At 38.5% G+C, this 26,026-nt stretch overlaps 1 protein-coding gene across 6 annotated transcripts in view; it reads left to right on the top strand.

Annotated features, from left to right (window-relative positions):
- PPP2R2B (protein phosphatase 2 regulatory subunit Bbeta) overlaps positions 1 to 26,026 on the top strand; it is a 476,855-nt gene that overhangs the window by 419,070 nt on the left and 31,759 nt on the right. For all 6 annotated transcript variants that reach the window (XM_051978669.1, XM_051978671.1, XM_051978672.1 and 3 more), the window contains one exon: positions 8,456 to 8,620. In XM_051978669.1, coding sequence (XP_051834629.1) covers positions 8,456 to 8,620 — 165 coding nt within the window. The remainder of the gene's footprint in view (positions 1 to 8,455; positions 8,621 to 26,026) is intronic.

The raw sequence follows: 26,026 nt of genomic DNA, 5'->3' as shown, positions 1-26,026 counted from the left end.
CCTCTCTGGACTTAAAGAGCTGGAACAGGTATTCTCTAAGATTCCCTTCCAGTCCCAAATATATGATCCTTTGAACTGCCTAATTGCCTGTTCTAAAGGGCAATCCTTGTCCCAGATATTTGCAAATCAGGAAATATTAAGGAGCAATCATCATTCTCTCTTTTGACTTTGTCTTATCTTCTCTCCATTACTTCATGATCTTATAAACTAAAGGCTCATAGATTTAGAGCTGGAAAGGACCTGAGTAGTCATTCCTCATTCTACAAATGAGGAAACTGAGGCATGGAGAATTCAAAAAATTTGCTCAGTGTAAAACAGTAAGTTTTTGAGTCAGTATCCAATAATTCTTTCAGAGTCCAATATTCTATTGACTATGCTATCTACTAAACCTCTAGAAAATTGGAAGAGATTATATATGTGTTCTCCCTACTAACACAACCTGAAAAGTATCTCGATTAGCTAATTAACAGGTATTTTTTTAAAATTGGCATAAATATTCCATCTCTCCCTTCCATTCCCAATTAAGAAAAAATGAATTCCCTCATTGGTCATGTTCACAAATACATATATCTCAGTCTGTACACCAAGTCTTTCCCTCTCTATCAGGAAGTAAGTAGCACTTCTGTCCCATGTCCAGTAGAGTATTGTCAGATTTTCTTTCCTAGCCATGAGGATAAGTTGCTTTATTCTGTCATTGATCCTGCTGGTGATCCATTATGGAAAAAAGAAGACGTTCTACCTATGACAGAGTATTCCTGAAAGTGAAGGTTACAGGATTGCCCAGGGAGTATTTCATTATGAGTCCTCTAGTATCTTGTTTGGATATCATGATGATCAGAGTTTTTCTAAGCATTTAAAAGTTGTTTGTCTTTATAATATTGATATCTTAGTAAAAAAAAAATTACTCCTGGTTCTGCTTACTTCACTCTGAATCTCTAACTTCTCTAAAACCATCATTTTCATCATTTCTTATATCAAAATAACATTGCATCACACTTATAATACAATTAACTTGTTTTGATTTTTTCCAAACTCTTGGGCATTAGCAGACATTTGTTAAGTACTTTGTTAGACTCCAGGAATATAAATATAAAAATAAAAAGATTCCTGCCCTCAAGAAGTTTATATTCTACCTGATCTACCCTATTGTAAATTCTTTTAGTAAAGACTCAGATCCTTGCACATGTTAAAGTCAGAATCCAAAAAATTTATTGGAAGGTTATATCTCAGTCTCTCAAAACTCACTGCCGAGATTTATGACCTTTGAACCAAAAAAAAATACTTGTATCATATGTTATCAGATTTTTTAAATGAAAAGACTGATATTTGACCTGGAAAAAATGGCCTCAGAGAATCTTAAATGTTCTCTCGAGGGCTTGTGATATTTGATTTTCAAGGCAAAAATGTGGCTTCTTTTCACCTTCATGATTGGCAGCCTCTCTGAAGTATGACCTGGAGGGCCAAAGTTTACAATCATCAGGTAAAATTAGATTTCTCCCTCTAGATTGAACTGATCCCTCTACTGCTGATGCAGATATACAGAATGGAAACCTGCCCAACTCCCCAAGCCTGATGTGGCTATGGTAGATGATTAAAAACAGCATTACCCCCAAACAGGAGCTCATCACTGTCAGCACACTCAGCAGCTATGGCATAGAGACATCACATCAGAATGGAAGTTTTGACAGATTGCCATCAACTTCAAAATCCAACAAAATCAAGCACCAACAGTTTATTCCCAAGTTAATTCTTTGGAACAAGTTAGACACTTTTGTGTTAATAATTCTTGCCAGCCATTAGCAAGAAAAAGAGTTTGTTATTTACATGCATTATCTATTACCAAATTATTAATAATTAAATTTAATCCAGTAAGTTTTTATCAAGCAAACTGCTTAGTACCCTATGCATTATCTCATTTGATCTTTGCAACAACTCCATGAAAAATACAAAACAGGTTTTGGTGCTTATTTTATTTTGTTATATTTTAAAGATCAGACCTTAATTTCATAGTTAGGAAGAACTTTGAGTAAGGAGACTTCCTCTACCAAGACAGATCAGCACTTGGTCTATAACTTATAATGGAGATCTATTCATGACTTGTCCAGTATCTTACATTCATATGTGTCAGAGGCCAGACTTACACCCTGGTCTTCCTCACTACTTAGAGGGTATATGGGAGAGGGAGAAGAAAAATCTCTTGTAGTGAATGTGATTTAAGCTGAGCCTTGAAGGAAATCAAGAATTCTAAGAGGCAAAAGAACAAGATTCTAGGTATAGGAAACAGCAAAACTTTTTTGCACAAAACACTGTTTTTCCGCCTTGAGAAAAAAAAAAGAAAAACTTCCGTTTTGTTCATTGTATTTCATTGTTCATTGTTCATTATAGACACACAGCGTCTAGCTGCTTCACTTCCTAACCCAAGCCCGCTTGTTTCCACTGTCAGAGGGGATAGTGTGTTCCTATCTTGAGCTTGGCTCAAGAAAAAGAAAAGGCTTTGCAGAAGATTTCCAGTCACCTTAGGCTTTTAATATCATTGGTGGTGGTTGTCTTTTTACCTGTCTCAGGTGACTGCCAAAGAGTGAACTCTAGTTGCCTTCAGTTGGGATTTTAAGCACTAGTTAGATTGTCCAATGTTGTGGTCCCCCCTTCCCTTTTAGCCCCTTGGCTTCTGACCTCGGAGTTTCACCTGCCTCTGCTTACTTTCTCCCAGCTGCAGAAGTCTCCCCAGGCTTCCCACCCCCCTCTGGCTAAGTCCTTGCAATTTGTCTGCACTCTTTATTAATAAGGCACATGCTAAAGACTCAGGATTGGGAGTAAGAGATCTGTCCTGCCCCAGGGTTAATTTAATAGCAATCTGCTGGCTTTCCATATTGTATATTAGCTGTGAATCTCCCAGCACTCACTGCCTTTGCCACTTAGGGCTCTAGGACAACTGGGAAATCTAGGTAGAGAGTTACCGAAGATGCAGAAGAGAAAATTGTCTGTCAAAATCCATCATTTCATTTTAGAGAAGAGATGGGGAGCCGTGCATTGTTCATCTTTTCTCTCCTTCCTTCCAGAACTGAAGGGCACAGCTGTTTCCACTAGGGGAAAGCAGTCCAACAGGGCAACAACTCCCGTTTATTTATCTTCTGGGGCAGATCCTCCTAACAAGGGCTAGGAGACAAAAAAAGTTGAGATAGAACCAAGTTGCTACCCTGATAGAGTTAGAAGGTACATTGGCTCTGGGGCTCTGGAGTCCAAGGACCTGGATGCAAATCATGATCTCTGATAGCCTATGGTACTTTGATGTGGAATTTACAGACTAGTAAAATCACTAGATTCATTTTATTTATTTATTGCTGAGGTGATTAGGATTAAATGACAGGATCACACAGCTAGGAAATATTAAGTGTCTGAGGCTGGATTTGAATTTAGGTCCTCCTGATTTCAGAGCTGATGCTCTATCTACTGCATCATCTAGCAGCTCTCAAATTGCTAGATTTTAAAATTTTTAGAAGGGCAAAAATCTAATATGGTGACTTCATGTGATCATAAGTAATTTGATTTCTCTGAACTTCATTTTCACATTTGAAGTGGGAATAATAATGCCATAGGGCATGATAGAGTGCTTGTAAAGAGCAAATGGACTAAAGTGCTTTGTAAACATTAGTGTTATTTGAAAGTCAGCTATTATTAGTTATTATTAGGGAAAGAAATGTCTTCATCTGTCAAATGAGCCACAGACGGAAATGGCAAACCATTCCAGTGTCTTTGCCAAGAAACCTCTAAATAATGTTACAAAGAAACACTGAATAACAATGAAAACACATACACAGGTAATAATGATAGACTATACAAGTGCTATACAAAGGTGTAAATTAAGGGGTTCTATGAAGACCAGGATGGCAGCTCATTGCTGACAGGAGGTTCAGAAAACGTTTCTGTAGGAAGAGGCATTTGGACTTTAGAGGGTGCACAGGAATTCAGTAAGTAGGAGAAAGCATTCCAGATATAGGGAATAGAGTGGACAGAGGTGTGGAGATGAGGAAGCAAATGGCCTGTTAGGTGGAGGGTGATGGGGGAAGAGAAGATAAAAGTAGAATTCCAGGTTTGTTAGAATATATAGTATGTGGAGTGGAGTGGGATGAGATAAAACTGGGAAAAATAGGTTGGTATCACACTGTGAAGAACTTTGGATGTCAAGCAAAGGAATCTTGGATGTAAAGCAAAGGAGTTTAAACCATATTCAGTAATAAGAAGATACTGAAAATGTTGAGTTGAGAAATCATTTGCCAAGATCTATACATAAGGATAGTCAGGAAGCAGTATAGGAGATAGAAGGAAAGGACAGGGGGGTAGTGGAAGCTGAATTAATGAAAATACAAGGCTCCATGGCAGAGTGAAAGTAGCTGGAATTTGGTGCTACACAAGACTGATAATGAGATAGCTTGTGTCAGTTTTATTTTGCCCTGCAAAAGCCCTTTACTTAAGAAAATAGGAAAGATGGCTTGAAGAGAGATTTAAATAAGTAAAACCTAAAATAATCACTGTATTTTTGCAGAGCAACTAATTATTGAATAAGTAAAAAAAGCTTTAATGAGGTACCATGTGCATATGCAGAATTTTTTCCCCACTCTCTAACAAGGGTTGAAGATCCCCAGGGAGTTGCTTAAGCTGAGGATTAACCCACTAGCCTTCAGAACCCTCAGAGAGTGACACAGGTCACCAGGAAAAATGATTTTGGTGACTCAGGACTGGTGCCCATTTGGAAGTTATCTCAGAAAGAAAGTTATCACTAAAACTGATAAGTGGTTCCAGTCAGAAGGTAGAAGCTAGGTCTAGAAAGGGCTGACTCAGTTATAAAAATGTTGGAGTTAGCCAGCTCCACCCCAGAAGAGGCACCCAGAGGTTGGAAGCAGCTTTTCAAAGTAACATCCACCGGGCCTTTCCATGGACATGTTCTGAGGCGATAAGGGATGGGGAAAGATGACTGGGCTGGCTGAATAGAATATTATTGCCTCCTTCATTTTCACAAGTACAGATGCTCATGGTTTATTTTTAGGAGACAAAAAGAACTGTTGATAAAACATGCTAACCTTCCTACACAAAGCTGGGAGGAGCGCGTTTTTGAGGAGGCTTTTTTTTGGAGGCACTGGTACATGTCTGAAAGTTGAGATCAGATTTTCTTGGGGAAGAAATAACAGCAACTGTACATAATGCAGGTTCTCTGGAAAATAAAGCTGTCCTTCTCCCCACGTGTCCAGTCACCAAGTCTTGTTATTTCTTTCCCTTTACCATCTCTTGCATACACCTCCTCCTCTCCACTAATACAGCGATGCCCCCAGTTCAGACCCATACCCTGTCTCACCTGTACTACTGCAATGGTCTCCTACCTGGCTTCCCTGCCTTTGTTGTCTCCCCTCGCCTTTCCATCCTCCCCACAGCTGTCAAAAGTATTTTTTTCTAAAACTCAAATATTACTGTGCTATCTTCCTACTTGGTGAATTACACTGACTTCCTACTACTTCCAGGACCAAATATAAAGTCCTCTGTTTGATATTTAAAGCTCTCCACAGCCCAGCCCCTCGTGCCTTCCCATTCTTACATTATGCTCCACCCTACACATTAAGAGATCCAGTCCACTTTCCCCTATTTCTTGTGCTACACACACAGCACCCCAATCTTGTGTTCTTGGATTTCCTGTCTGGAATGCTCTTCCTCCCAATCTCCAACTCTTTGATTCCTTGGGTTCCTTTACAACTTTGCTCCAGAAACACCTCCATTTGTTGTTCAAATGTTTCATTCATGTCTGGCTCTTCATGACCCCATTTGGGGTTTTCTTGGCAAAGATGCTGAATTGGTTGCCATTTCCTTCTCCAGCTCATTTTATAGGTGACACATCTAATAAGTGTCTGAGGTCAAATTTGAACTCAGGCCCTTCTGATTGCATGCCTATCCATTGCACCATTATCTCCTATGGGAGACTGTTCTTGGTCCCCACTCCCATCACCTCCTATGAGAGGCCATTCTTGATCCCCATTTCCATTACCTCCCAAGTTACAAGTGTATTCCCCTCTAAAGATATCTTCCATCTATTCTACATTTATCTTGTATGTTCTAATTTATATAGATTATCTCCTCCATTAGAAGGGGTAGAGATTTTGTTTTTTATTTGTATCCTCAGTGTTAGCACAGTGCCTGGGCACTGTAAGAGCTTGATAAATACTTGATGATTGGTTAATGGACATAAAATACCATGTAAAATTTTAAAAGAATTACATAATTCTTTTACCTATTACCTAATGGTAATAACTATGGTAGCATCAGCAGGACATAAATGACATTTATTAACAGATTATAGTTCTGCTTATTCCTCTGTTTGGGCTTTTGTGCTGAAATTCTGTTGATGGAATTAGGGTTCCCAAAAGCAAGTTAAATAAATATGAAACCATTGTCAGAATCAAGAAGAGCTGCCATTGACACATTCTAGCTGTGTGACCCTAGACAAGTCACCTAAACTAGTTAGCAACCTCCAGGCTACTCTCTAAAACCATATTTGGCAAAACAAGTGTCAATATGCATTGTTAGAGGAAGTTTCTTCACTTGGAATTCCTTATGCCAATGAAACCACAGTCCAAATTTTAAAAATATTCCCTTGGCATTAAGTGTTTCTGACTCACACTCTTGATGCAGGGGAAAGATGCTAGATTTGTAGTTAGAAAATTTGAGTTGAAATTTTGGCTCTGCCACTGTGTGACCTTAGGCAAGTCAGTTAACTGAGTTTCCCTATCTATAAAATGAAACACACTAGATGACCTCTTGTGTCCCTTTCAGTTATAAACTTTTTGGTAGTTGGTTATTTTGTGCTAATTACAAACACAAAATGAGTGAATAGAACCATGCAATACAAAGAAAAGAGATTTTCTTAGTGATGGGAAGACAAAAATCAAGTGATTTTCTAAGAATGTATCTTCCAATTTTAATGGCCTTTCCTCTGTCCTTATTCTTTTTGATCCAATCCGTTATGGACAGTATTGCCTACCCTCCTTTACTAAAGTCTCCTACTTCAGTTTTCATGACACCACTCTTAGATTTTCTTTTATCTGTCTGATCATTCCATCTCAGTTTCATTTGCTTGATCATCACCTACATCCTACCCTCTTAAACATTAGCTCTTCAAGATTCCATCTTGGATTTTCTTTCTTCTCTCTTAGTCTTATTTGTTTCCATGAAAGCAGTTATCCTCTTTACAAAGGTGACTCCAAAATCTCTTCTCTCTCCAATCTCTTTCTGAAATTCCAATCCTGAAATTATATCTTCACTTCAGACCCGATTCTTTGGATTACATTTTTATATTCATTTTTCTATTCACACAGCCATTACCCTTCCTTCTTAGCAAGACAATTAGAATAGCTTCTAACTAGCTTCTTAGCTTCCAACCTTCATCCATCTGCCATTACAGTTGCCAAAATAGTCTCCTTGCATCTTATTTCTCCACTTAAAACCTCTGGTTCCTATTGCCTAGAGGATAAAATTCAAATTCTTCACCTTAGCATTTATAGTCATTAATAAAGTGTTTTCAAACATGTTTCCAACTTCCTTTCATATCACTTGTACATTTCATATTTCATGTACTCTACATTCTAGCCAAAGTAGATGACTCTCCATTCCCTTAAGTCATTCTTCTCACATATCTCTTGACTATTTGCATTTACATAATTTTGCATGCCTACAATATACTTACTTCCTCTCTACTTTTCAGAACCCTTATCTAATTTCAAGATTTCATTCATTCAAGATACCACCTTCTCCTTGAAGCCTTACTGATCATTTGTTAGTTCTTTCTCCCCTCCAACTGTTTTGTATTTTCTTATATGTATTCATATATTTCCATCCTTTCCCCTTTCAATACAATGTTATTTCTATATTGAGGACAGTAACAGTCGCCCAATTTCTTTGTATCCTTCCCAAGCCTAGTGCCTTTCAAAGGGTAGAGTTGAGTTGACTAATCAGGTTGCTCTGAGCTGAATTCAGTTTGCCCTTTGATTATGAGATGGATGTAAGAGATTTGAGTGTTTTGACAAGAAAAAAAAAGATAAGAAAAAAATTATTAAGTCTGTCTTAAAGTAGCCAGATGTCCAAGTGTGAAATGCTACTGATATTTTAAGGTAATTTGAATAAAACAGAGTTTGGTTATACAGACGAGGGCAAATAACCAAGTGAGCTTTTGTGTTTGAATATGGACTGATCTTGTAACTAATTGCCCTAGGGGCTGAATTTTCTACTATGTAAAATGGCCGGAGATGTTAATGTAGGGAAATTACATCATCTCTCTGAACTTCAACTTCCTTATATGTAAAATGAAAGGATGGTCTCTTCTAGTCCTAAATTTATGAATTTAGAAGAATAAACCCCACACTTTACCTTTGAAACATCCTTGTATCTGGTTCCTTCCTTGACCTGCCTGTGTCAGATATCGTGGACATTAAGCCAGCCAACATGGAGGAGCTCACGGAGGTCATAACGGCGGCAGAATTCCACCCACTCCACTGCAACACCTTTGTATACAGCAGCAGTAAAGGGACAATCCGACTGTGTGACATGAGGGCATCAGCCCTTTGTGACAGGCACACAAAATGTGAGTAGTGCCCATGATGCATTTTGCACAGGGTAAATGGCAATCGGGGGGTGGAGGGTAATTGGGTACAGTCCAGGTCTAAGAGTGGGGAGAGAGCTTGGAAACCCCTCAACAGTGTTATCCCCACCTTTTAGACATAAAGGATGTACCCAAGAGAGGTCTGACCAATTTAATTGCATGAAAAGATGAGAATCCCTTGTTCTGAATAGGGCTTCTTATGTACAGTGTATTTATCCCCATCAACACAATGCTTGGAACTTTGAACATGGCACCTTGGGACAGAACGAAGTGTTCCCTTGCCCTGGGTACTTGTCACAGTTGTTGTAGCTCTAAATTACACCCATGGACTTGTTCTTATAAAAGCAGCTAAAGATGTTTTTATCATATTTCAATATTAATCACATTGGCAAAGAAAAATCAAAATGAAAGGGGAAAAATGAGTGTTTCAATATTGAAAAGTGCTTTAAATACATTCAAGATGCCTGACATGGTATGCCCATTTCTGTTCTGAGCATTGGAGGGATGCTGAGGACATGGTTCTTTCCTTTAAAATTCTCCTAGACTGGTTAGAGAGCTAAGATGTGCACATCCATTTCATAATCAATTAACAAACATTGATTAAGTGCTTACCATGTGCCAGGCACTGAGCTAGGAACCTAGGGGTCCAAAAAGTGAAATAGATTCTGCTTTGTTGGAACTTAGTCTAACCAAGGAAAAAGACATGTTCATATAAAGGTAGATGCAATAAATAAGACAATAAGTATTTCATAGATACAAGAGAATTTGAAGAGGAAAGAGTCAGGAGGTGGGACAATCAGGAAAAACTTCATGTAGAAGGTAGTAAATGAACTGAACCTTGAAAGAAACTAGAGGTTCTAACACACAGAGGTGAAGAGGAAGATAGAGAAAACAGAGGGGAGAGAGAGAAGAAAAGAGAAGAGAGAAAAAAGAAAGAGGAGAAAGAGAGGGAGAGAAAGAGAGGGAGGGAGGGAAGGAGAAAGAGGGAGAAAGAAGGAAGAAGGGATAGAGAGAGAGACAGGCAGACAGAGACAGAGAGAGAGAAAACGCACAGTTATGGAGGTGATGAGAAAATAATACAGGACAGTATAGAATCAAGTGCCCAAACATTTCTTGCAAACCCTAAGTTCTATGTCTGTGCTGGAATGGAAACTTTAGAGGTCTTCATACCAAATTCAAGAGTTAATGGATGGTAGCATGGTGGTATTTTAGGTTTCATTTTGTGTGGATTATCTCAGTCTTTTTAATGGATGGAAAAATAAAGGTGACCCTCTCTTTCCAATATGAAATCTTTCCAATACAGCAAAAAGTGAAAATCTTTCATTCCCTTGCTCTTGGTTTTAATTTTTAAATCCCAAAGCACCATACCTGCTGTGATTAAGTGTGCAGGATTCTGGAGGGGAAATCATGGGGAGGAGGCAGAGGAACAGAGATGGAGAGCTACTTTCCGGCAACTCTATCTTTGTTTATTTGACATAATTATCTTATCTTTTCCAAATCTTGATCATTGTGAAGAAAGTAAAACACCCAAACATTATCGAATTTGTCTTTCCAAAATCCCTACAAGGGCCAAGATTAAAAGCCCGGAAAGTAAATCAGTCATTTTGTAGCATGGATGAGGTTGGCTGAAGGAATTTAGAACTGGGCTTCTGGTCAGCCTCAGTGTGATGAATTAATCCGCTAAAAAAAAAAAAAGCATTCTTCAAGCACTTTCAGTGTTCTATGAACTGTTCTAGATGTTGTAGGGATGCAAAGTCAAAAATCAAGCAGTCCTTGCCCACCAGAACCTTGGGATTCTATCAGGAGAGATACTATGTACATAGAGAAATGTGCACAAAATACCAGGAGTCCCAAAAATCTTAACTACAGTTTTAAGCTACTTAAGCAATTAAATCTTAAAACTGCACTGACTTTTGTACCCTAAATACGCAAAACAACTCATGGACTCTGTGGAAAAGGCAAAATAGGCTGATCATTACAGTACTATTTATCATAATTCCAGGAGAAGCCTGACTGGAGGGAGAAAAAGATAGGATGATCTGAAGGTTTATTCAAGACAAAGAAGACATGCACTGATTGAAGGCAGTAAGAGAAAAGCCAGTAGAAAATTATTAGACTATTATTACTAGTCTATGGTCTTAGGTAACTTGATGGCACAGTGAACAGAGTGCTGGGTCTAGAGTCAGTTATATATGTGTGTGTGTGTGTGTGTGTGTGTGTGTGTGTGTGTGTGTGTGTGTGTTCTCATGGACCTTTTTTTTAAATTTATAATAGACTTGTATTTTTCAAAATACATACAAAGATATTTTTCAACATTCATCCTTGCAAAACCTTGTGTTCCAAATTGTTCTCTCTCCCTCCCCTAGACAGCAAGCAATCCAATATAAGTTAGATATTTGCAATTCTTCTAAACATATTTCTACATTTATCATGCTGCACAAGAAAAATTAGATCAAAAGGGGGAAAAATGAGAAAGAAAAAAAAAACAAGCAACAAAAACAACCCAAAAAAATGGTGAAAATACTGTGCTTTGATCCACATTCAGTCTTCATGGTTCTCTGTATGCAAATAGCTCTGTCCATCAGAAATCTATGAGAACTGTCTTAAATGACCTCATTGTTGAAAAGGACCGAGTCCATTACAATTGATCATCATATAATCAGTTGCCATGTACAATGTTCTCTTGGTTCTATTCTTCTTAGCATCAGTCTTTACAGGTTTTTATGAAATCAGCCTGTTTATCATTTCTTATATAACAATAATATTTCATTACATTCATAGACCCTAACTTAATCAGTTATTCCCCAACTGATAGGCATCTACTTTCTTTCCAGTTCTTTGCCACTACAAAAAGAACTGCTACGAACATTTTTACAAATGTGGGTATTATTTTCTTTTTTATGATCTCTTTGGGATACATACCCAGTAGAGACCCTGATGAATCAAAAGATATACCCATTTTGATAGCCTTGTAGCCATGGTTCCAAATTGCTGTCCAGAATGGTTGGATCAGTTCACAACTCCACCAGAAATATATTAGTGTCCCAATTTTTCCACATTCCCTCCAGCATTTATCTGTTATCTTAGCCAATCTGAGAGGTGTGAAGTAGTACCTCAGAGTTATCTTAATCTGCATTTCTCTAATCAATAATGATTTAGAACATTTTTCATATGACTAGAAATGGTTTTAATTTTTTGTCTGAAAATTGTCTGTTCATATCCTTTGATCATTTATTAATTAGAGAATGGCTTGTATTCTTATAAATTTGAGTCAATTGTGTGTGTGTGTATATATGTATATATATATATTAGAAATGAGGCCTGTAATTCCACCCCCTCCCATTTTTCTACTTGCCTTTTAATCTTGGTTGCATTGGTTTTGTTTGTACAAAACCTTTTTAACTTAATATAATCAAAATTTATCCACTTCACATTTCATAATGTTCTCCACTTCTTTTTTGGCCATAAATTGCTTCCTTCTCCACAGATTTGAGAGGGAGACTATCCCTTATTCTGATAATTTGCTTATAATCACCCTTTATGTTTAAACCATAAATCCATTTTGATTTTACTGTGGTATAGGGTGATAGGTGTTAGCTATGGAGTTGGTTCAAATCCAGCCTCAGACACTATGTGATCCTAGACAATTTTTTAGTTCTGTTTTTCTTAATCCAGTGAACAAAGAAATGGGAAATCACTCTAGTATCTTTGCTAAGAACTAACCCATACCCCCCATTTCCCCAGGGGAGTCATGAAGAATCACTATGGACAGGAGAAAAAAGCTGGGCCCCATGTCATACACAGCTGGCTGGCTGAAAGACTGAAGCCGGGCAGATAAAAGGGGTCAGTGCCGGAGGGTGGGGGGTAAGGGAAGACTTTAAGAATTAGGATGGGGGAGGGCTCCAGAAGAGGCGAGCACTCCAAGGACTCAGAGATTCTCCATTCCCACCTTGCCCTGGTCCCCACGAGTTACCCCCCAAAACAGCTTCATCTCTTCCTACTTTATGCCCCCTTTCCATCCCCCCATAGCAAACCACAGAACCGTCCCTACCCAAGAGTCACCTTCCTATGGCTGCTGTGGATCACATAGGGGACTCCTGATCCAGGCGTGCAGCTTTAAAGAGGGCTTGAGTTTTCTATCACAACTTGTAAGGTGGAAAGACAATATCTGGTTCACATCTGTCCTCTGAAGCTTTAGGAACACAAGACAGCTAGATAGAATAGTAACTGGAGAATCAGTTTTCAATCATGTCCAACTCTTTATGACCCCATTGGGGGTTTGCCCCCAACTGTCAATGCCACATTGACAAGGATGCTGGAAGGGTTTGCCATTTCCTTGTCCAGCTCATTTTACAGATGAGGAAACTGAGGCAAACAGGGTTGAGTGACTGGTCCAAGGCTACAGAGGTACTGAGTGTCTGAGGCCAGATTTTAACTCAGGCCTGACTCCAGGCCTGGCTCTCCTCCTGCCCCAGCTTACCCTGAGTTCCAATCCTACCTCAGACACTTAATGAATCAGTGACCCTGAGCAAATCACTTAATGTCTCTCCACCTTACTTTCTCATCTGTAAAATAGGAAAAATAATTTTTATACACATTTTTTATAGAATTGTTATGACAAATCAAATGAGATAATATATTAAAGCATATTGCAAATCTCAAAGCACCATAAAAATAATTAATATTACTATCTATGTGATCTTGGGCAAGTATCAACCTGCCTGGGGCTCAGTTTCTTTATATGTAAAAGGAGATGGCCTCTAAGGTCTCTTCCAGCTCTAACTCTAAATCCCTGTCAGGACCATGGGAACCTTTGCCCAGTCTCCCAAGGCAACATGAGCACTCATACTGTACAGCTTGGGGTGCGTTTCCAGAAATCACTGACCCCATCCAGTGCCCAGACTGCTTGGAAAGGTCAAGGCCACGAGACAGACCCTGGGGTTGTGTCTCCATGAGTCTGCCCAGCGGACAGCAGCCCTACCCAATCTCTTCCTGCTTCCCACTCCCACCACCAAGACAGACTTGGCTTCTAAGTTCACTTCCTGGTATAACTAAGAGTTAAACAAGTTCCATTTTCCAGTTTCTCTGGAGCAGCAGTCTTCAGTGTCATAAACACATGTCCCTTTGTTCAGCGGTGGCTGCCAACTCCTAGCCCCCCCCCGCCTCGTCGAGAGCCAACTGAGAAAACCAGTTCAATCTGACCTCTCCCCTGACATTTTATATTGATTTTCTCTATCCTCCTAAAGCATTGGCCTTCAGTCGATTGCAGTTCAGCCTATATGGGAGACAGAATTGAGACAGTTCATCAAAGTTCAAAATGAAAAGCAACACTGGCTTTCAGAGACAGCCCCTGTGAACAAGGATATTTAATAACTGCTGGTGTTTAATCAGAAGGCAGAGGATTGCCATGTTATCAGAACTGAATGGATTAATTTCCACCTGGTTCTCTGTGGGAACCCAGAGCATATTGTGATGGGTATTTGCCTTTACTCCGAGGACTCTGCCTTTGTGTGGTACATTGGGGTCGGGATGTTTGCAGTAGTTTCGTACGGGCCTCCAGAACCCAGAGCACCGATCATTTCCAGCATTTTTCCAATATTGGACCTGTGTGCTTGCTACATAGATTGGACCTGAGGAGGATGGGGTAGGGCAGAAACAAAAAGATTGAAGGCAGCAATAGAGGAAATCATGGAAAGCCCTTCCTTCTTCCCTTCCCCTACCCCACACCTGCCTCCCCAGGTAGCCTAGGCTCGACGTTTCCTAGTAGACTGGATAGTTAGCTGGAATATGGCAACTATTATTCTTCCCACTTAGTCACTACAGGCCTATGGATACTTCTAGGAATACTTTTTATCACTGTCTGCTCCCACTGAGATAGGATGGTATCCACAGTTTCTCTCGGAGTCAGTGTGGACACTGCAAAGGTTCTGCCGGTTCCCTTCTTCCCATCTCCCCAAGGCTTCAGGATGATCACTCAAGAGCCTGGAGAGTTATGTCCCACCTCATCCTCAGATTAAATACGAGGGCAAAACGAAGTTCAACCATAGAATATGCTTAAAACCATGTCTATCCTATGGATGCTCAAAGAAAGGCAGAAAGTTCTTTGTCATTCTCATTCGTATCCATATGGTTCAGGGGTAAGATTGCAATCACCAGCAACACCGGTCATCCTTATGCTAGTAGCTTAAAGAGAAGGGACAATTTTATTCTTCTTTTTAAAAACATTTTCCTTTTTTTATCATTCAAAAAAAAACCACCTTTATTTACCCTTTTGATTCCATACTTATGTTTTCAATATTTCCACAAAAATTTGCTGCTCACTAAGGAAAGCATGAGTGATTCTATCAGGGACATATCTGGCTCACAAGAAGCCACCCTAAGCCCTGCTGATGCACTTTTTTTTAGCTTTGTAAAAAGATCTTAGACCTCAGGGGCAGCTAAATGGCACAGTCCTGAAGTCAGGAGGACCCGAGTTCAAATGTGACCTCAGCCACTTAATACTTTCCATCTGTGTGACCCCGGGCAAATCACTTAGCCCCACTTCCCTCATCAAAACAAACAAACCAAAAAACTTTAGACTTCATTGCACAGACACCTTGAGGTCTTCCTGGATACACACCACCAGCTAATTTGAGTACCTTTCTAATTTGTTACATAAAGGTAAAAAATTCTATTCTGTAACATTTGAAAAATTTTCTCAAAAGCTGGATTGTAAAACAATCTGAACTGTTTTTAATGGCAGTCAGTGCTGTCTTTGTAAGAGGAAAAAGTCATGTTTTTAAAAGTATTGTTTCTGCCTTCTGAAATTCAAATGTTGCACTAGGTAATTGGTAAAAGAATGAAAAGATCAACTCAGTTTACTGAGTACCTAAGCCCCATATTACCTGCCAAGCGCTATGAAAGACAATAAAATCATGAATTATAGTCCCAATTCTCAAAAATCTTGGGCTTAGGGTTGAATATAAACATAAATTATCTGGGAAACAAGGAGAAGAATGATCTGATCACAGAGTAGCACTTTCAACTGCAAAAGTCTTGCCTTGTTTTTTGTTTTTTGTTTTTTTTTTTTTTTTCAGAAAAAGGGGATGATAATAGTACTGGGAAATTGGTAAAAGAATGGAGGGCCGACTCAATTTAATGATCCCTAATTATAGAATATCTTATGACATGCCAAATACCATGGAAGACATCAAAAAAAATCATGAGATATGATTTTATCTATCAAGGAGCTTGTGCTTAGAGTAGGGAATGAATGTAAGGGAGGAGAATGTGAAAGAATTTGGCCATGACGACTTTGCTATTGAAGTGTTTATTTTCTGGGGCTGGTAATAGATTATAGGTACCCAAGAGACAGCAACTGAGCAGCATTTGTCCCAAACTCTGTGCCCTTTTCAAATCTGCTCATTGTAAAATTGTTTACTAGCTACTTTCACGTAGGGAAGGAAAATAATCATCTTTCCAGTTTTGAAAACTGTTTGACAAATATAATAGATAGAAATAGCCTTGGCATTCTAAGTAGAACCAGGGTAATGTCTTGATTTAAAGTCCACATCAAGTAGTCTAGACCTCCTTAACAAGTGGGACATTTTCCTTCCTAAATAGAACAATATTTGTTAGAGGGTAAAAGAATTATAAAATCACTGACTTTTAGAGCTGAAAGGGACTTCAGATTTCATAGTGCAACTTTTTTATAAATGAGGAAATTGAAAGCCAGAGAGATATGATTTGCCCAGTGTGATGGGCAAATCTACTGAGTGTCAGAGCTGTAAATCAAATTCCACCAAGACAACACACAAGCACTGATAGAGTCCAGGAAGAAGTTCTCATAGGACATCCAAGCTACTCTTGGGCATACACCAGGTCAGAACAAGAAGCCATTATTAGAAATAACTGCAATGAAACCAATTTTTTCTTCTTCCTTAACAACCAGCATTGACACAAATAGAGCATTCTCTGGATCTCCAGTGAAACTTACTGTAAGAGTTTACAGATACAGAGTCTCTCCTTACTTCCAGTTACACTATTAATTGGGGAAATAACAAGCATTTCTTGTTTCAGGGGAGTTTAGTTAAGCTCTACAAGAGAACTCTTTTTCTGGTGAGCAAGATTTTATAAGTGTGCATGTGCATGTGTATACACACACACACACACACACACACACAGCCCTGGAGAAAAACCAGAGACTTGATGCAAAAGGAACAATTAGTTGTTGCCCTTCTTCCCTGCCCTGCTCCCCCAATTCTCTTAAGACATCTATTCCCTTCCACATTTAGCCCCTGTAACAATTATCAAAGTAGTTCACACATGGCCAAAGGGGCTGCAGAGTAAAAATGGAAACCTTCACTTGGTGCTTCATTTCCATTTTTGATTAATTTAACCTGTTCTTTCAATTAGTCATCCTGGAGAATCTGGACAAGTGAGTTTTCATGAAAACAGGAGGCTTATTAATTTTAGAAGCAAGTCTAGTCCATTAGGAATTGATGGCTTCCTGGGGCTTTGACTTCTTTCTGATTCTGGGTCTTGGCTGAGAAATCATTTGGGTCTCAGGTTGGCTATATCACTCTCTGTGTTCTTGGTGGAACTAACAGGCCAAGGCTGGATTATGTGAGCTCCAAGGTTTTTTTCTGACTCTGACATTCTGTAATTCTGCAAGTAGAACTTTATGTCAGGATCTAACTTGGGATGCAGGAAATCTGGGAATCTGCCTGATTGGTAAAATTTTCCAAAGCATAAAAGGGATTGTTTGGCCAATATTTGTTAAATTGAACGTTCAAGACACAGAAATTTATCATTGAGAATTTATCTAGTTTAATTGAACTCTTTGTGCACATGAGGAAATGGACAAAAATTTGATTGAATCAAGGTCATTTGCTAAATAGTAATAGAAGTCAAATTTCATGACTTTCAGCAACATACCCCTTTCACAGTATACCTCTATGTAACCCACAGGGTGAGAAAAATGATGTCCCAGGCAACTGAGTTTCTCCCAGTGGCATCAAATTGGACTAATGGTACACTCTCTGCTAGCAAGTGTCTAAGACCACATACATTAGTGTCACATGAATTGGTATGGGCATTGCCCATTCTCATTTTAAAATATTATTTAAAATATTTATATTTATCTTGAGCCTACCCCATGCAAGGCTCTGAAAAGGATATAAAAATGATGAGTAATACAAGATTCTAAGCCATCAGCTATTCCCCCCTCAGATTAGTTGCTTATGACCCACTTTTGCCTAAATTAACATATTCTCCTATTTTGGTTAGTCTATAGAAATAATATGTAGTGTAGATAGCACAAAAAAATATGGCTTATCCAAAAATCAATTCATTTCAATGTAATATTTTTGACATTTAAAAAATTCTTCATAAATAGCTTTAACTATAAAATTACATTATATTTTAATAACAAAATAATCTTTTAAATGCTAAGGTCCTACTCTGACTGCCCCCCCCTTCCCAACCCTTACCCACAGAATACAAATTCCGTTAGGTCTTATCAAACTAGAAAGAGCTCTATCAAGTGTTTAGGTCAGTAATAGATAAGAAATCTGTTTTGTAAGGATCAGCCTAGCTAAGTTCAGAGAGGCTCATTGCTAGGTTGGCCACAGAGTATTTTGTTTGTTTTTTAGTAGTAGCACATGAAGAACAGATCAGGTCTTGATTATCTGGAGGACCATTTCCTTAAGTTTAGGGATTAAATAGAGGTAAAGAGTCTGTGCTAATAAAAGATGAAGAAGAGTTACAAGCTGTGCAAGACAAGGCAGTATCCACACTGACAAAAAAATCACAGATCCATAAAATTAGAAATAATTACTACCATTCATTTGTATTCTTAGAATATACTACTGAAATGAATAGGAAGAAAGAAATGGTTCCAAAGTATGGTAGGTAAAAATGAAAAGTTAATTTGAAATTCACAAATTATTATAAGTAATCTTCCAAGGGAGAGGCAGCAAGATAGAGAGCCTGGTACCATGCATTTGACACACAAAAGCTGGGTGATCAGGGATAAATTACTTGACTGCCCCAGCAACTCTCTGAAACTACACGAGTTGATCATCTGCAGCAGTGGAGGGAATTTTTGCATCAAGTCAATAGCATTTTTTAAAGGCTTATTCCATGCCAGATACTGTACTAGGCAGTAGGGATACAAAGAAAAGGTCCTCAAAGAGCTAACATTCCAATGGGAGTGATAACATGAAAATAAAGATAAGTACTGAATAAATGGAAGGTCCCTCATAGTAGGAGAGCAGCTAGAAGACACAGTGGGATAGAGTGTCAGACTTGGAGTCAGAAAGATTCATCTTCCTGAGTTCTAATCTGACCTCAGACACTTACTGGTTGTGTGACCCTGGGCAAATCACTTTCCTTATGTGTAAAAAGGAAATGACAAAACCTAGTATTTTTGCCAAGAAAACCCCAAACGTGGTCACAGAGAGTCAGACTTGACTGAAAAGACTGAACAACCCTCAAAGGAGAAAACACAGGGCAGCCGGGAAAACTGGGAAAGGCTTTAATGCAGAAGATAGGTTTTGATCTGGGGATATTAAGAGGCAGAGAAGGGAGTCCATACCAGGTGTGTGTGTGTGCATGCAAATGCCTGAAGATGGGGTGTCATGTGCAGAGATAAATGTCTGGATCATGCTGTGCATGGAAGAGGAGTCAGGAAAAAATTAAAAGTTGGCTGGTTTCCCCTCTTCCCAAGAAGGTATAGGAAAGAATACTTCCAAAGAGAAGAGAGATTCTTTTTTTCCTTTCTTAGCTTATGAAGGTGCCTTCCATCCCTGCATGAGAGGAACCACAAATCTATTTTCACACCCCTTAAATCGACCATTATGTAGACATAACTGCCAACTGAATCTCAAAACATTCTGTTTTGACAGCTCCAAGAATAGCACCAATAACTGGGTTATGGGGTTTGTAGTCCACTTAAACATGCTAAGATTGATCTTTGATCAGCTGAATTACTCCTGCCTATCTTAAAGCTTATTCAAGTCAAACCAAAACAGAGGAGAGGATCAAAACATCTCTCACCTGGGCAAGCTCTGCAAACCTGAACACCTACTCGCCTGCCTCCATTCTTTCCTCTTGGTAAAATACTAATTCACATTTCCGCAGGCTTTACGATATACAGAACACTTTTTCCCCACAACTGATAATTGTTTTGTTTTGTCCAGACTTGTGATTATATTGGTGTAGGAAGAAAGCTAGGTGGCCTGGGGCACTAAGTTAATTAGTTTGCCCACAGTTCCAGAGCCAATGTGTGTCAGGAGACAACTTCAATTCCAGGTTGTCCTGACTTTGAGGGCAGCTCTCTATCTACCATGCCATTCTGCCTCTTTGTATAAATAGTATTATCCCTATTTTCCCTGTTCTCCAGTTGTTGTTCCTACTTCCTCACTATTCATCTTCCTACTGTGCAAGTTTCTTCCTCCCATTACCTCCCTCTCCAGTTTAGGACCTGATATCACATCTATCATTGTTCCTGAATTGTGTGTGTCAATCTATGCAAAATTCCTGTAATGTCATGGACAAAAGTGTCCCTTCTGGACACTTCTCTATGTTCATTGACTCACTCAATTAGAATATAAGTACCTGAGGTCAGGAATTATATTTATTTACTTAGTACAGTTTTTGGCACAATATTGTTTGACAAATGCTTTTCTTTCATTCATTCATTCTTACCCAATCTACAGAGAATAGAGAAATATTGAATGATTTTCCCCATAGTCACACAAAATAAAATTCTAAAAGTCTGAGGCAGGATTTAAAACCTTGGCCTTCCTGATTGTAAATTCCAACACTATCCATTTTATTGCCTTTTTCTCCCCCTCCTCGGTGTATTATTAGTGTTCCACCAAGTGCTGAAGCTGTATTTGAACTTGGTCTCCTCACTCTGTTCTCTATACCAGCTTGAGCCAGAGGATTTAAATGAATTCTATTTAGTATCTGAACAATCTGTCCTACTGTGTCTCAACAAGTATTTTGTGACATCTTGGCATGTCAGGAAGACACTCTTAGTAAGTGGTAGTGACCTTTGCTATCCTTGGTGGCTGCTGGCCTGTCACCTTGCCAGCTGTTAATAATCACTGTACTAAAATACAATCTGAAATCAAAACAAATGCCTCTTTGAAAGATCCTGTGAGTAAATGGGGCTTCAGGATTATCCCCGAGTAAACAAGTAAGCCGTACTTATATATTTTAAACCGATCAATAATGGCCCTATGCTAGATATTTTGAAGGATGCCAAGACAGAAAATATTTGACCTCAGGCCTTTAGGGTCTTACAGTCTAGCAAATCAAAACGTAAGTATCAGAGGTTAACTTCAATTTAAATGTGAAAATATTCAACTTTTAACTTCTAGGACAAAAAGTACCTTTAAGTAAAAAATTTTCTGATCATTTTACCAGAATTTTCAAATAAAAATTAGCTTTAGAAACTGTTAATGTAGAAGGTTGGATCATTTCTGTATTAAAATTAATCTTAGCCCTCCACTCATAACATCCAAGATATAAATAAAAACGACTTTAGGTATCAATGAGTATAGCTCCCTCTTTTATTTCTTATAAATTTTAATTTATTTTCCATATATATGTATATATGTATACATATATAAAATTCCTATTTCATAAAGAGGAAAACTTGAAGAGAAGTTGTTGCTTGCCCCGAGTCACACGGCTAGTAACATTCTGAGACAGGATACAAAACCAGGTCTTCTTGATTTTAAGTTCAACACTATATTATTCTTTTGTCTCCTATCCCTTATCATCAGTTTTCCAGTTATGCATTGTTTACTCATTCAGCCAATACCCCTACAGTGGAAAGAACACTAGATTAAGTATCAAAAGAGCTGGGTTCAAACTCAGCTCTGCTATTTATGACTACCTGTATGATTCCATTTGCCTGGTTTATTTAGTCTTAGTTTCCTTTTTTGTAAACCAGTGGGGAGGACTAGGTAACTGCTAAGGCTCCATCCAGTCCTCAATCTATGATCCTAAGCCGTAAGCATTAAGTGAATTTGAACTGTCTTCAGAGATTCAATCTCTCTATTCTTACAGTTGAAGATACTTAGACAGTAACTATAATAATAGACAATGCATTTAAAGCAGTACAAAGAAAGTGCTTTGAGGAGACTTTTAAAACAGAAGGCTGTTTTCAAAATGGAATGCAAATGTGAAATCACTTGCAATTGTGATAAATACAATTTTTAAAAACCCATGAGATTTAGGCACTTGTTAGACAGTCAGGCTTTGAGAACTTTTGCTTTGCCTAGTTTAGAAATCCAGAAAGAGAAATGTTGCCAAAGCTCTTGGATAGAGAGACTGGTTTATTCTGCTTATTAGAAATCAGAGCTTATGACAGAGAGTAGGATGCTCTGCCACACTCCAGAACAGAACAGCAGGGGCCATTCCTGTGAACAAGTAGGCTGCTGGGCTCTCTGGGTAACCCCCATTTTCTACTGCTTACCCAGACCATTTTCATTTCTTGTTCTACCCAATTTCTACCTCTTTCTGCAAGAACTATGACCTAATTATGCCTACAATTGTCTCTAGGAGGGGTGTATTAATAAATGTTGTGCTGCTTCTGTGTGGGAATTAATCTTAGCCCCTTCCTTCTAGGACTATGGATCTCAGAAATCAGTGAGTCCTTCTCCCTCATTTTACCAATAAGGAAACTATTGTTCTGCCATCTATTTCTCCACTTCGTAGGTTTATGTTTATCTCTTTGTTTTTGTTCAATTGTTTTAAGTCACATCTGACTCTTTGTGATCCCATTTGGGATTTTCTTAGCAAAAATACTGGAGTGATTTACTATTTCCTTCCTAGAATCACACAGCTAGGAAGTGTCTGCGGTCAAATTTGAACACAGCTATCAATAACCACTTTATTCATGTATTCATGCGTTGATTGTTTTCTCCTGTTTCAACCCAACCCACAACTTGCTGGGCCCTGCCTTAGCCATGTTTCCAGACTTTACAACCAGATGATAACATTTCTCCATTCCAGACTTTTATTTGTAAACCTTTGAGCAGGACATGAGAACTTTCGGAAGATGTCAAGCCAGACCTTCCCGATGTAATTTTTTGGTAGTTTTGCCTAAATTGCTAAGCAGAAAAGTCCTGTATTTGAAGAAAGAGACCATTGATAGGTTTCTTTGCAATCGAAAAAAAAATGAATTAGGGATCACACTGGAGCTTTTAAAATCATTCTCTTCTTCTGACATTTCTTCTATTGAGAGGCACAGCTGGCATGTTTCCCCAAACGGGACATGGCTGACGATTTCCCCATAATGGGGACACAACTGGCAATTTTCCTATAGAGCAAGGCAGATGGTGATGTTCCTTCTGAGATAGGGAGGCAACAGTTTTGCCCCCAGAGAGACAAGACTCTTCAATTGAGATGCAGCCAGCAATTTTTACTATACAGAAGACACATCCAATAATTTTGCCCAATGAGGGAAACAGCCAGCGATTTTCCCATGGAGAATTAGAACTCCCACAGACTGATAATGCTGGCCCTTCTCCAGCTGAAGACAAGGGAAGAAGTTTAAGATTTAATTAGTGGCTAATGTTCTATGGCCCAGAGGGCCTTACAGATGTGTTCCCTCAATTTAAACTTTTGCCCTTGTGAAGGGAGACAAGAGCTTGGGGGGAAGTGTTAGAAGGAGAATTATGACTTGGGTGTTTTATTGCAGATACCAACTGGTAAATTCACTAGATTCAATTATTTTATTCTTGGGATTCCCTTTTGAGGCAAGGACAATACCACCTTACATTTGTATAGTGTTTTGTTCATTCTACAAATATTTCTTGAGCATCCTGTGGTTGCCTAGAACTGTGTAAAACAAGAAGAGAGGAAAGAAACTGGTTTCTGTGCTTAGAAGTTTCCAATCTAACTGAATATAGGAGAAAATGCCGAATAACTAAATAATAGTATAAAATGACAACAGGAGAGATGTCATTGAGCAGTAGTGATTAAGTGCCAAATAAGTAATAAATTCAGAAAAAGGAGAAATGGCATAATGGATTGGAATGAAGTGGAAAAGTGAGGAAGTGAGAATTAAAACAGGCCTTGAAGTATCTATATAAATAGCTTAGGTAAAGAGTAGTGAGGTGGTATAATGGGTCTGCAAACAGGAAGACTTATCTTTAATGAGTTTAAATCTAGCCTCAGATAGTTCCTAGCTATGTGACTTTGTGCAAGTCACTTAATCACGTTTGTCTCAGTTTCCTCATCTGAAAAAAGAGCCAAAGAAAGAAACAGCAAATCACTCCAATATCTATGACAAGAAAATTCCAAATGGTGTCAATAATAAAGAAGCAAATACAACTAAAATGACCAAACAGCAACAGAGGAGAATAGAATCTATAAATTCATTGATATAAGGAAACTTCCCAGGAGAATATTCTGTTTGGAATGTTCTCTGCAATTTATAGTCTTAAAAATCTGCATAGAGCTATAGGGAGGGTAGAAATAAAAAGCAAAAAGTAACAATGAACATTATGTGTTTGGAGAACTTAACCAGGGGGACAACAGGGATAGAATAGAACACTGGTCTTTAGGGTCTGATGGTCAGAGTTAAAAGTCTGCTAGCAATGCAATTTTAGGTAAGTCTGTTTTTCCAAGTCATAGTTTCATCATCTGTATGATGACCATAAATCATATTTGGGTTGCTTAACCACAGGGTTATTATGAAGTTTAAATGAAGTAATGTGTAAATGTAAATGTAATTAGTCAGTTAAATAAATGACTAGTCTGTCAGGCTGAAGCAAAAATTTATGTGTGAATAGTATAGTAAAAACCTTACACCTTCCAAAGATTTAATGTGCTTTAGAGTGCTAGATTTGGGCTCCAGATGTCCTTGGTTCTGATCCTGCCTTTCTCTGAATGCAAACAGCATCTTCCTTTATAGGTCCTTAGAGCTAATTTGGGTATTTAGTCAAAATGACTATCTGCATCCACAGAAAGAACTAATAAATAGATGTTTAGAATTATTATACACATATGTGTGTATATGTATATGTGTGTGTATTTGTGTCTAATGTTAGTCATCTCTAGGAGAAATGGGAAGAGAAAAAAAAGAAATATACATGATAATATTATATATTTGTTTATATATTTAAAAGGAATAGCAAATTGTACAAAATAGATTTGCAATTTCATGTGCAATTTTTAAAATTCTACTATGTTATAGAAATGTTCATTTCATTTTGTATATTCAATAAAATTAAAACCCCACCTTTGTTCCTTACTAATTCTGTGACTCTGGGCAAGTCACTTTACTACTTGGATTCTCAGTTTCTTCTCCTCTAAAATAAGAAAGGTGGATTAGATGAGCTCTGTGATCCTGTCTAGCCTAATCCTATGGTTCTACAATATGAGAAAGATAAAAGCTAGTTTTCCCACTTGAGAATGAGTAAATTAATTCTGGAAAGGATTAATCTATTTGCCCCAAATCAAACAGCTGAGTTGTGGCAAAGAAGTTAACCTGGCATAAAGAGGTCCTAGTCATCTGTATAAGATAAACTAAATGAGGGTAGCCATAACCCCAAGAGCAGATATTCCCAAAAGGGCAGGGAATCCAACCAGGAAAGGTCTGAACAAGAAGCAGCAGGCATAGAACCAGAGGAACAATGAGCAGCAAGGGCTTGGGCATGTAGCAGTATCCCAGACCATATGGAATGAGTCCAGGAACAGGACATTAGCCCCCAGAACTAAGACTAAGTCCCTTGATTAGAAGCTAGAACCCTTGTCAGGAAACCAAGACTCAGTTAATGGAACCTGACGTGCAAGGCAAGATTGTGTGACAAGAAACAAAGCAATAACCCACTAGTTGGGATGTGGGTACAAGGTCAGAGCAGCAAGAAGACTATTTTTAACTTCATTTTACAGATGAGGAACCTGAGGCAGACAGAGCTAAATGCTGCCCAGCTAGTAACTATCTTAGCTCATTTGAATTATTTGAACTCGGATCTTTCTAATTCCAAGTCCCACATCCTAGTCTCTGCACTACAAAAAACCAAACACAAAGGCCCTAATTTCACAGGATCTTGTAGCTGAAGATACCCATGATCTCTACTAATGAAGAAACCATCACAGCCCAAGACAACCCATTGCACCCAGGAATGGCAGGAGGTTTTCCCTTTAAGTTTAAATCTGTCTTTGTACCTTTCCTTCATTACTCCTTAATTCTGTCACCTGGAGTTAAACAGAATAGGTCCTATTTCCCATAACAGCTTTTCAAGCACAGGAAAACTTTTACAAGACCATCCTCTCCCTAAGTCTTCTCTTCTCCAAAATGTACATACTACAAAAAAACTGTAACAACTGGTCCTGATAGAGCATCTCAAGATTTATGAACAACTTTATACTTTAGGCTTTATA

The sequence above is a fragment of the Antechinus flavipes genome, chromosome 2, assembly GCF_016432865.1.
Source record: "Antechinus flavipes isolate AdamAnt ecotype Samford, QLD, Australia chromosome 2, AdamAnt_v2, whole genome shotgun sequence".
NCBI lineage: Eukaryota > Metazoa > Chordata > Mammalia > Dasyuromorphia > Dasyuridae > Antechinus > Antechinus flavipes.
This window is presented reverse-complemented; position numbering and strand designations above follow the sequence as displayed.